Source organism: Dromiciops gliroides, chromosome 3, assembly GCF_019393635.1.
Source record: "Dromiciops gliroides isolate mDroGli1 chromosome 3, mDroGli1.pri, whole genome shotgun sequence".
Lineage (NCBI taxonomy): Eukaryota > Metazoa > Chordata > Mammalia > Microbiotheria > Microbiotheriidae > Dromiciops > Dromiciops gliroides.
This window is the reverse complement of record NC_057863.1, coordinates 291,385,970-291,398,799: the sequence shown is the minus strand read 5'-3', so window position 1 is coordinate 291,398,799 and position 12,830 is coordinate 291,385,970. Positions and strand designations below refer to the sequence as shown.

Below are 12,830 nucleotides of genomic sequence, written 5' to 3'. Positions count from 1 at the left end.
CACATATATTAACAAATACTGAAGAGCCAATATTCCCATTTCACATAGAATTTTCACCTACTACTAGGATTTCAAAGTTGATTATAATTTACAGGGATGTTAATTATAATTTACTGGGATGTAAATTAGAGTTGAATATCCTATAAGCATTTTCACATGAATTCTATACATTAATAGATTCTACACATTAATAAAAGGTGGTATGATCAATAAAAATTCTCAGACAGGCTTTTGAATTAATATTATGCACCAATTGTTTGCATCAATTATTAATTGGTACAATGGGTTAAGGATAGTGAAGTAGATTAAACATTAGTGAAATTGACTCAATGATAGTATAATTTTTTAATAATAATATCTTGATGATAATTCAAAGACAAATTTACTAGTTATTTTCCATAATAGATAACAAAGTATCTAGAAATATGCTAGTCTCTAAGCCAACACATCTGATGTACTGGAATAAGTAAAAATTGAAATATTAAGGTTCCAATTGGTTTGGACATAATTTGTGAACATTACTTACATTTTGCCTTATAATTCTTTAGGCTCAACATTCTGCTTCATTAAAAATGTATAAGAAGAGATTCTTATTATAATATAGAAATTGTGTAGCATTTCTGATGAACTTTTGTTATATTATAACAAGCACAGAGATTGCATTTTTGTTAAGTGCAAGTAAGTTACATTATCAACTTTGTGAATGCTTGAGTAAATGTAACAATATATATATATAAATAGATACACATATATAATAGATACTTATATTAATCATGTTCAGTTCAATTATAATAAAATATGTATTAATTATCTTCTGATGTCTTTGTAGCTATATTTAAGATTTAGAACCCTTATCATATCTTCAATAAATATATAGGTAACAGTAATTGATTCAAAAGAAAATAATTCCATAGTATTTTAAGCTTATACTTCATATAAATGATTTAACACTAGGTCTAGATGATTTTATTTATTTTATTCATCACTTTATGTAAATACATCACAAGGAAGAACTTTAATAAGTTATACTTATTAATAGCAATATACTTATTTTGTGTATTTTTATATTTCAATTTAATAATACCAAATCTCTTCAGATCCAGAATTATGAATCAATATTATTAAAGTTATAAAAATAACAACATGTAAATAATTACCAAAAAATATTTGTTATTTCTTCCAATAGTTTCCATAGTAAGCATCTCTTGGAGATGATATTGGTAATCAATTATAAAGAGAGCTCATTTTCAATATTCATTTGTTCCCACTCTAGAATATTTAGAAATAATTTGTAGTTTATATTTTTTCTCTCTCAAATCTTCTGAGAATTTGACTAATTTCTCCCCTCTGTGAATACTATTACACTACATTCTTACTTTTTAGTGATTCTAATATATTCTATGACAGATGGCTTTGGTTTAAAACAATTTGATTCTTGTTTCCTATGAAAATTTATATAGTGCCAAAATAAGACCCCTGTACAAATCCTGCACAAGAATTCTAATGGTTCCATTTTAGAAGTCCCGTGAATTATTTATTTCATTCCTTGGTACAATCATATGAAAATTGTGCTACAAATACTGCATATATTCTCTAGATATTGGAAAGAAGATAGTGGATATCCATGACAGTTATTGGGAAGAAGTTCCAGTAGAGTATACACACATACACACACATACACATAGACACACACATAGACACACACATAGACACGCATAAATATTTCCTTTTTTGTATGCTCTTGGGAAGTTTTGCTAATTTTTCTTTTCTTTTCTTTATTGTAGCTGATGGATGCACTGATTGGTCTGTGGATATCAAGAAATATCAAGTATTAGTGGGAGAGCCTGTTCGAATCAAGTGTGCATTATTTTATGGCTATATCAGAGCAAATTACTCCCTTGCCCAAAGTGCTGGACTTAGTTTGATGTGGTATAAAAGCTCTGGACCAGGAGACTTTGAAGAGCCAATAGCATTTGATGGAACTAGAATGAGCAAAGAAGAAGATTCTATTTGGTTCCGGCCAACGTTAGTACAGGACAGTGGTCTTTATGCATGTGTCATCAGGTATTCATTAAATTCTATTATTGCTTCATCAATGAATTAACATTCAAAACTTAATAGTAAAACATGATAGTGCTTCCTCCTAAAGAGATTTTGTTAATATTTGTATGTTTTGCTTCTTTCTATATTCATAAATTGATGGGTCTTGAATTTATATTGAGGTATTATTTCTAGATTATTGAGAAAATAGAGACCATCTGGGTACCTCATTATGTTGCCAAAATTACTGAAGAAGATGAAATCAAATTTATAAGGGTGGTAGGATACCAAATAAAATGTAAGCAAAGCTTTGTAGAAAGGATGCACACTTTGTTTCTAAATGGGATCTAACATCTTGTTATTGCCCTTTACAGATAGATAAAACATAGATAGTTCTTTATTTAGATACATCTAAAAAGATGTGTGTGTGTGTGTGTGTGTGTGTGTGTGTGCATATTTATGGTGAGAGGAAGAATTGCTTGTGGTATGAAAATGAAAACTATGACCTCATTGGGGCTTCTTTTTGAGTATGAGTTAAACTGAATGGTTATTAAAATCCCTTCTAGACCTCAAAATTTGTGATATTCCAAATACTGCAGCTAATATATAATGCCAAATGGATAGAAAGGAGTCAACAAAATTCTGTATGTTCTTAGAACTCAAAATAATGACATTAGCTCCATAACTCATGGTGTATCATGTACACCCCCTCATGTGATTTTGGTAAGCTACATACAGATATATATTTTTCTTCATTGAATGACAATAACTTCATGTTCTATCTGAAACTTGTCACAATTTAATTCAACTTTTGATTTATAGAATGTGTCTTGTGTAACATGTATGTGCATCACTAAATAACTTTAGACCATCAATTTTATGAATAAGAAAGTGAAAACAAAAAAGCAACTATGCAGAGAGTTTGTTTTTAAAAATCACATCTCATAATTTGTAGGTATGGTTAGAAACAAATAAAAATTCACAGAAGTTAAAAAGAAAACTCCCTTTTCAGAGGGAAGACATATAGACTATCAAGGGAAAGTTTATAAATATATGTATATGTATAAATATATATATCTATATAGACATAGACATATAATACACATACATATAATATACAATAAATGTTTATTTATATATAATATACAGTTGTCATGGATATTTTGAGTGCGGTTAAAGAGCAAAGTACATCTTCACTTAACTGTAAGTGGTCCTTTCTCATTAATTTCCTTATTTTTGTCCCAGACTGTCAATTAACACTTACCAAGTGCCTATTATATGTCAAGAACTATACTAAGTACTGGGGACACTAAAAGAAATATATAAAATGGCCACAGTATTAAAATTGAGCATAATTTCCATAGACTAAAACCTAATTTTATCATTTTGTTGTTCATGAAACTATGATACATAGTAATTACTGATATTGAGATTTATTACTTTGTCAAAATCAGTTCTTTATAAATTAATGCTCTGGGAAAATAGAAAATGAGTTTTGGCTAATGGGAAAGTTGAAAAATTTCTGGACATATATCATTTGCAATATGGACAAAAGTTTATAATGGAATATAGGCTTATTATATATATAAGGAAATTCTTTTTACTTTTATGTGCATGCTCTGTATGCTCTGTTCCTGGGGAAGTTAATATATTTCAGAAAGTGATGCTTTTGACAAAAGACTTAATAAGTGTAATTCAGGGGAATATTGACATAGTTTGATTTTTTTCAACTGCGATGAGGATACATTATCAATATAAATAGTGTTTAGAATATTATGGCTTGGTTTGAACACACAGGTTTTTTCCTTCCCCTCCAACCCTCAGTGAGATCACTGATAGGCTCAATGGCACTTTGTTAACTATCAAGCAATATCACCATTGGTTTCACTTAAATGAATTTGCAAATAATTTCAGAACTTTGGGAATGTAACCTCCCACAAAATAGTTCTAGTCTAATCTTTTTATTAAGTGTTGGAAATGGTAACTCAGCAGTGAAAAGGGATAACAAATTCTTTGATGGGGAGACAATGACTGCATGAAAAAGATTAAGTGGAATAACTTCAGAAGGAAAAAAAAGTTATTTTCAAGCAATACTATCAGTATAGTTTTTAAATCTTCTTACCCACTAATCTCTATTTGCATTTAATCCAATATTCTCTGCCTCTTATTCTTGCCTTTTATGTTTTTAAAGTTCATTCATTCCATAAAAATTGTCTAAGAATTACTGCTTGCAGAACAGTGTTAGGCACTATAGGAAAAATTAAATCTTGAGAGGGAATTCAATTCTAGTATATAATACAATTGTACTATAACATACATAATTCAATGTGCTACTATAGTTATAATATGATATTATGTACATTTAAGGGAGGGAGTTTTTTTTTTAGTTGTGGGGGAGCAGGGGTCTGGATGGTCATGGGAACCTTCTGTAAGTGGTAATTGAGTTGCTTGATAAAGAAACATTTGATATTCATCAGGAAGAAGAAAATTCCTTTCATAGGAATACTCTGGGTAAAGAAACAAAGAAAGGGGTGATGCAAGAGGCATTAAGGATATAGAATTGTATGATTTAACTGAAGTATAACATATACACAGTGTTCTCACATAGGGGAACCTTGGAGAGGTAGGGTGATGTCAGATTGAAAATAATCATGGATCCTAGGCAAAGAAAAAACTTTGAACTTTAGTCAATGGAAATTAAAGAGAAACTCATGATTTTTAAGTTGAAGAGCAACATGAACAAATCTTTATAAAAGAAAGGTGTTTTTTTTTGTTTTGTTTTTTGTTTTGTTTTTAGCCATACTATCAAGGACGAATTAGAGTATGGACAGATTATAATTTAACAGACATGTTAGGAAACTACTATAGTAACCCAAGTAGGTAATAAGAGGGTCAATATCAGGGTAATGATTGTAAGAATAGAGGAGATGGATTCTAATACAAGAGATAAGATATCACAAAGGTAGAATCAGTAGGATTTGTTGACACAGTGGATAAAATATTTGATTTGGTATAGAGGAAACATTAGTTTCAATCTTGCCTCATATACTTACTAGATGTATTACTCTAGATAAGTCACAACCTTTGTGCTTCAGTTTCCTCATCAATCCAAAGGGTCTAATGACCTCATAAGATTTGTCAGATTCTTGCTGTTCTTTCATTTCAGTCCTGTCTGAATCTTCATGACTCTATTTTGGGATTTTCTTGGTAAAGATCATGGAGTGGTTTGCCATTTCCTTCACCAGCTTTTTACAGATGGGGAAATTGATGCATATAGGGTTAGGTGATTTTCCCAGGGTCACACAGCTAGTTTCTGTGGCCATATTTGAACTCATGAAGTACGTCTTCCTGATTCCAAACCCAGGGCTTTCTTTAATTCACTGTATGACCTTGCTCCTCCAACTACCTATTGTAAGCATCAATTATAGTAATAGATATAAAGTGTTTTGCAAAATGTAAAGTGCCACATAAATGTTATATTTTGTTATTAACTGATTTAATATGACAATAATAACAGCCACAACAACTCACATATGCATGTTACATTAAGATTTACATAGCACATTGAAGTGCTAGGGGGGCTGCTAGGTGGCGCAGTGGATAAAGCACCAGCCCTGGATTCAGGAGTGCCTGAGTTCAAATCTGGCCTCAGATACTTGACACATACTAGCTCTGTGACCCTGGGCAAGTCACTTAACCCCCATTGCCCTGAAAAAAAAAAAGAAAAGAAAAGAAAAGGAAAGAAAAAAAAAAGAAAAAATGTATTAAAAAAAAAGAAAGTGGTGCTTATAGGGCTTATAGTGACCACGTGAGGTACAATAATTTTACTGTTAAGGAAACTGAGGTCCAAAGTGTTTTTGTAACCTTCTCTGGGTTACTGAATTAATAAGTATTGGATGGGGCAATTTAAACCCGAACATACTTTATTCACAAGCCTTTCCATAACACTATGCTGAAGTTATACACATGAGACAGAAAGTGAATGATGATACCAAGGAAAGAAAAAATGATGTTGAAACAAGAAGCAGTTTGTTAGTTTGTTGATACCAACAACATCTGTTTGACTGTCATTTACTCTGTTTTGCTCTGTTTGACAAGCGTGATGCACATTGCCTTTACTGATATCTTAAAAATACAATGAAATGGAGCTGTGTGGTTCTTCCAGCCCTCATTGGAATCCACCATAAGAAAGTATAAGTCTTTCCCTGCCTTGACTTTCATTTCTATATGGGAAAATGCAGGGAAGTCCATAAAAAATGTTTAAGAGAACATTTACCATATTTAAACCTCCTAGATCCTTTAAACCTTTAAGTCTTTTTCAGTTGTTACTCATCAAAAGCCTCTTTGGTAGTGCAGTGGCTAGAACATCAGGCCTGGAGTCAGGAAGACCTGAGTTCAAATACAGTCTTAGACACTTATTAGTTGTGTGATCCTTACTTAATCAAACACAAGTAAAAAATTAGTAAACAACAATACTTTGAAAAATCAGGTAGAAAGGAAATGATCCAGTTGTTTTCTCCTTTCCTCTCAAATAGTGCCATAACATAGGGAGGTCATGTCATGACTTGCATTGATCTCTCTCTCTCTCTCTCTCTCTCTCTCTCTCTCTGTGTCTTTCTGTCTGTCTCTGTCTCTGTCTCTCTTTCTCTTTCTACATTTAGACAGAGATAGATTGATGTTAGATACATAGAAGGATAAACAAATATATACACAGAGGCATCTGTGTTTTTTTTTTTTAACTTAGTGTTTTTTTTAAATCACGTGGAGAGAAGGCTTAGCCTATAGTTAGGTACACTGAATTCATATCTGGCTCATACTTACTATCTATGGGACCCTGGGCAAATCTCATATTCACTTTTCAATTGTGTTATATTGTAGATTTTATTTGAATATGAGTTGTGCCAGATAGCCACTAAGACTACTTACAATTCTCAAATCCTAGGATTCTGTGATTCTGCATTCCCCCCCACCCTGCCCCATATTTAAAATGGCTGTGGAGGCCCATGTGACTTTCCCAAGTTAAACTAGGAGGAGATGGGGAAATAGGACACGGCTGTCCTTACTCTTCTTGTAGTACTTTTACTCCATTGTGTCCTTATTAATCACATTTTAATGGACTCTTCCTTTATAATTCTCCACTATCACTGGAGTAAAAATTCATTGTGTAACAAATTTTATATATAATAAAGTAAACAATAGAGACATACCAAGCCTAGCAGAATTGTCATCTTCCTAATCCTGGAAGCTATGCCCTAACAATGGAGCTAAATATTATATTAATTAGTTTGACTCTCATATCATACTACTCACTCATATTAAGTTTGCAGACCAGTCCATCAGTTATTCAAGATTATATACTTAAGTTTCTGTGAGTGCTCCCTTCTTTATCTAAGAGATTTTCCAGATTATCTAAACCTAACAGAATTTACATTATCACTTTAATAGCATCAACTCATCAGAATTAAACTTCTTTGAAAAAAAAGATTAATTTTGAGGGGGCAGCTAGGTGGCGCAGTGGATAGAACACGGGCCCTGGAGTCAGGAGAACATGAGTTCAAATCCAGCCTCAGACACTTAACACTTACTAGCTGTGTGACCCTGGGCACGTCACTTAACCCCAATTGCCTCACTAAAAAAAAAAAAAAAGATTAATTTTGAGAAAGAAAAAAGGTATGGTGATGTGGAATTTGAAACAGCTAATTTCTAATCTATTTAAACTTAAATTTGTTATAAGAAATGGGAAATAATATGAATTATATAAAATGATAATAATTTTATAACTAAATTCAATTAGTGTAAACTAATTGTCATAGGAAGAATACCAAAGGCCCAATGGACCTATAAAGTATCTTAGTCAGTAAACATCTGAACTAAGTTGCAAAACAGGGAGCAATGTCTGCCAAAGGCAATAATAGATTAGAAAAGAAACTTATATTTTTTAAAAAATCACATAAAGGATGATGGATGAATATGAGCCATAGTTATTTCTATGCTGTTATCAAATACCATTTTAATGGGTAACTCATAAAATACTTACTAAAGAGCAAGGGGGAGAGAATTGAATGAGAAAATGAATTATATAGACATTTTATGAGAACTCAAGTTTTCCTGATGGAAGCACTGAATTTTACTTGTATATGTATTTAATAACAAACAGATTTTAATTCCTTATTATGTACCAAAACATTACACTGAGCATTGAGGTAGAATGTGGGCAGAATAGGGGGACAAAGTTGAATGAGACACTCAAGGAACTCAAAATTTGGTAAGATAGATATATTTGTGTAGGAATGTATGGCTATGTATATGGACATATATATTTACACACTGAGTATTTTTGTATACATTTACACATAGCATATGGAAAATATATACTATATATGTGTGTATGTGAACATGTTTAATTATTATTTGGCAAGCTAAAATGGAGTAGAGTGGGAATCAGTAAGGGCTCACAGTTCTCATGAAGAACATAGAATTTGAGCTTCAACATTGGCCATGCTAAAGTTTGTCTTTGCAAACTTTATAAAGTGGATGTGGTGGGGTGGGGAGGAAGAAAGGTTTGGTCAAACCAATCAATCAGAAATGTGAAGTCAAGAGGAATCTTACTTAAAAGAATATACTGTGTTTGTATATTTTTGAAGCCTCAACATTAGCAGTAATGTTCTTTTAAATCGAACATCTACTTCAAAACATGAAATATTCTGTCATGGAACTTCCTGTCACATGTGAAGTTATTTATAAATCTGAGATTCTGTTAATATCAATATAGACTGGTTCATCATAAATGAGAATTAGGATGGAATACATAGTGCATGTTATGCATACTAGACATATAGGATTGGAAGATGAAAGACAAGAATTGAAATTAGATGAGTAAATTGTCATGATGATCCTAGATAGTAGTTTTAAAGTAGCTTATATTCATTAATAAGCAACTCTAACATGCATGATTAGAATTCAGAAATCATTATGATTTATACTAACCGTATTACAGTGTCTCAAACAGAAATGGAGGTTAAAGATTATCTCATATAGATATCTCATTTTACAGATAAGAAAAATGAGGTTTAGAAATATGAAAGACCTTACTCATGATCACACAGATAGATTAGTAGAACTAGGTGTCAAAATCAAGTCTTCATACTCTGCATATAGAAGTTTCCCTGCCAAATTGATATTTTTGAAGATGACTTTCCTCTTGAGCATATTCCACCAACAAAATAATCAGAGGTATTTGGATAATGAACAACTCAATTGGTCAGGACTTAAAATGAATATAACAGATTATTAACTCCATTTTGAAGATATATTAATTATGGGACAATATAGCTTAAAGAATAGGTAACAATATATTTAATAACTTTGAATAGAAATATTAAATGAATGTCAGTAAATCAATTTAAACATTTATTTAGTTCTTACATTGAAAATAAAGAATTACGCTTTTTGTTAAAATGATTTATTTAGCAAATTATTTCTCAAAGCCTTCAATTTTCAAGGTTAAAATAGTCATATATATGGGTTCACCTGTGTAGGGGACTTTAGCTATGGTACCTCTTTTCAACAATGTAGAACAGCAATTACTCTAAAACTTACATTTAGAAAGTTGTATGGGGGTACCAAAACTCTAAGCAGTTAATAAGTAAATCCTGGCCCTTTGTTCCACACTTTCTCACTTAAAAAGGAGGAGGGGAGGAAGATATCAAGCATTTGTTATCTGCCAGACACTGAGCTATTCTTCAAAAATATCTCTCCCCAGTCTTCAATTCATTCTCCAGACAGGTGATAGACATATTCCTAAAGAATAAATTCAATGATTTCACCTTTCTGTTTAATAAGTTCCAGTGGTAACTTGTTATGTCTAGGATGAAATATAAACTTATCTATACATTACTTCCTGTTCTGGGTTAATCCTGTTCAGGTCTGTCCCCTGGTAGTTTAGATCTAATAGTAGAATAAAATAGACACCCATAGGCTATTTGACAATTATCAAAAGGATATTTCCTTAGTCATAGCAGGTAGAGGATATTCAACAAAGTTAGACATTGAAAATACTTTGAAATGATTTAACTCAATGAAACCTTACCCTGAGTTAATCTTTGAGAATCATCAGGTTTAGAGCTCCTGTGGCTACTTTGTATTGGAGTGATAAGCAGTTGAGGTCAACTTTCTGAGTCTTTAGTTCTCTGAAGCAACTAAGTCTTGAGGAACATCTCAGGACCTTTAAAGGAAAACTAGACTAACTTTCATGGGAAAGGTTATTTGTCCTATTACACTCTACTTCTAGCATTCATGGTAAAACCAAGCAGATCTTTCTGTTCCTTAAAGATAACATCCCATCTCAGATCTTTGTGTCTTTTCATATTTGAAACACACTCCCTACTCACTTCCATCCTTTTAAACTCACAACTAGTGTCACATTCTACATGAAGTCTTTTTTTTCTCTCAGTGGTTAGGTGCCCCCCCATAGCATATTTGTTTTATGTATATTTAATATATAGTTATTTGTTCACATGCATGCTGTCTCCAATACAGTGTAGGCTTTTTGAAAGCATGGCCCATTTATTTTTCTTCTTTTAATCCCCAGTGGCTAGCCCAGCGCTTGGCACATGTTAGGAGTGGAATTAATGCTTGTTTATTGACTATAAATGTATGGAAATTTGCAAATTTCCTTTAAATCTGACTGCTAAATTTTCTTTAATTAGGTGAATGTAAAGGTTCTTTTTTTTATTTTTAATTTTTCTTTTTTGGTGGGGCAATGGGGGTTAAGTGACTTGCCCAGGGTCACACAGCTAGTAAGTGTCAAGTGTCTGAGGCCGGATTTGAACTTAGGTACTCCTGAATCCAGGGCTGGTGCTTTATCCATTGTGCTATCTAGCCACCCCAGGTTCTTTCTTTTTTCTAATAGCTCCCCTGGTGAACATAGCATTTTTGTTTTTATAAACAGTCTATAATGATTACTCTAAATTTAGAGTTTAAGACTTTAACTTTACAGTAAAAACCCAATGTCTTTTGCTCAGGTGTTTACTATGAATATTAACGACTATGGTTAAGAAGTACTTATGTACACTTGTCATATTTTTTCATTGGAAATTCTTCTAATCATCACAATTTCCTAATCAACAAAGATTGTTTGCAGTTCCCTCAGTCTGAAGAGGCTGCAAAATTGGCAGCTAAAATTCTGTCTCCTGTCATAATGTGAAAGGAGCGAGGCTTGTCTGTGCCTTGATTTATTTATTTTGAGCAGTAACTAGACCCCCACATCCCAGTGAGGATTATTGGATTTAGCAGTGCCCTTACTCTGTAAAGGACTCAATATGTTTTTGTCAGTAGAGGTTTTAACCACTCCCTTTGGAATTACTTTCCTGTTAGACGAGACTTATACCCACTGCTCTGGCTGCTTTTTCTATTTCTTGCAGATGAAATATTGCTTTCCATAGGATATCTATCTTTGTCTTAATATCTAGACCATTTGAAGTGGCATCCAAAAATATTATGAACAAGATTTTAGATACTTCAATTAAATATCAATATCTAACATCAGAATGAATTCAAATCTAAACATTACTTGCCAAGATAGCAGGAGGAACCTTTCATTTCTAGTTCTGTGTATTTCTTAAGTTTTATCACATCATCATAAAATATAGCCTGTATTGCAATTCATATGGAAATGACACTTTAAAGGTTTTGAAGAGTGAATTTCATATTTAAGCAAGCCCCACCCCCCCAATTAGAAAATTATGCATAGGAAAAGCTCTTAATTTTTTCCATAACTGTATGAGTCATGGTTGTAAAGAATTCCCAAACATAATAACATATTCAAAGAGCATGATTTTTCTCTGCTTAAATGTTCATCTATTACCATTAGTGTGTATGTGTGTGCATGAATGTGTATGTGTGTGTGTGTGTGTATGACATCAAGCTATAGAATTAGATACCAAAACATTTAGCCAAGTACAATTTTTACTTTTATGGAAAGCCTTTCATCTTTTTTGCATAACAAGATAAACGATCTTAAGTAATAGAGTTTATATAATTTGGAATTTGCTTATTTTGTCAAAGTAATTATAACAAATTTAAAATTATATTATTGTTTCTGAAGATTTTTTTCTTTTCCTGTATTTTCAGATTTTAATCACAATTAGAAACTTTAGGTGAATTTAATCCATTTCTAACTTCTGATAAGTAGCACATCCACTGTCAAATGATCTCATTATATCTGTTCTAACTAAGTGAATAGCCACATAACTATTCTTTTAAATTCATGTAATATAATATCATTTTAAACATTTTTTCATTCTTTTATTATTTTTATGTTACCAAATTACACATATCTTGCAGCATGCAATCAGGATAACATGTTTCTCTAATACATTAAGGATAAAAATACAATTACTTTATAGTCTTTCTTAATTTCACAAATATGAATTTCTTGACACTTTTAATCATTTCTATTCATCCCTACTTTGTATTCAATTACCTTAATTTTTATAATGATGATAGAATTAATCTTTTTGAGCATAGCTAAGGATTTATATTTGTCTTTGTGTCCCCAGTACCAATCACGATGAACACTTGGTAGGTGTTTTAAAAATGCTTATTGGTTAATTGATATAATGGTTTATTACTAGTTATATAAGATACCCACCCAAATCACAGTACAACCTTATCCATTGTAAATAAATAAATGATAAAATGAAAGGAACACTGGTCTAGAAGTCAAAACACCTCAATTCCAATCCAAGCTATGCTATTTACTCATTATATGGGTTTCATTAAGTTGTTTA

The 12,830-nt window shown here is 31.8% G+C and overlaps 1 protein-coding gene across 2 annotated transcripts in view; it reads left to right on the top strand.

The window, feature by feature from the left end:
• IL1RAPL1 (interleukin 1 receptor accessory protein like 1) overlaps positions 1–12,830 on the top strand; it is a 1,532,725-nt gene that overhangs the window by 783,577 nt on the left and 736,318 nt on the right. Inside the window, exon 3 of one of the 2 annotated variants that reach the window (XM_043992667.1) lies at positions 1,785–2,064. The exons of the other annotated variant lie outside the window; for it this stretch is intronic. Within the exon in view, the coding sequence (XP_043848602.1) occupies positions 1,785–2,064 (280 nt within the window). The remainder of the gene's footprint in view (positions 1–1,784; positions 2,065–12,830) is intronic. 2 annotated transcript variants of the gene reach the window in all.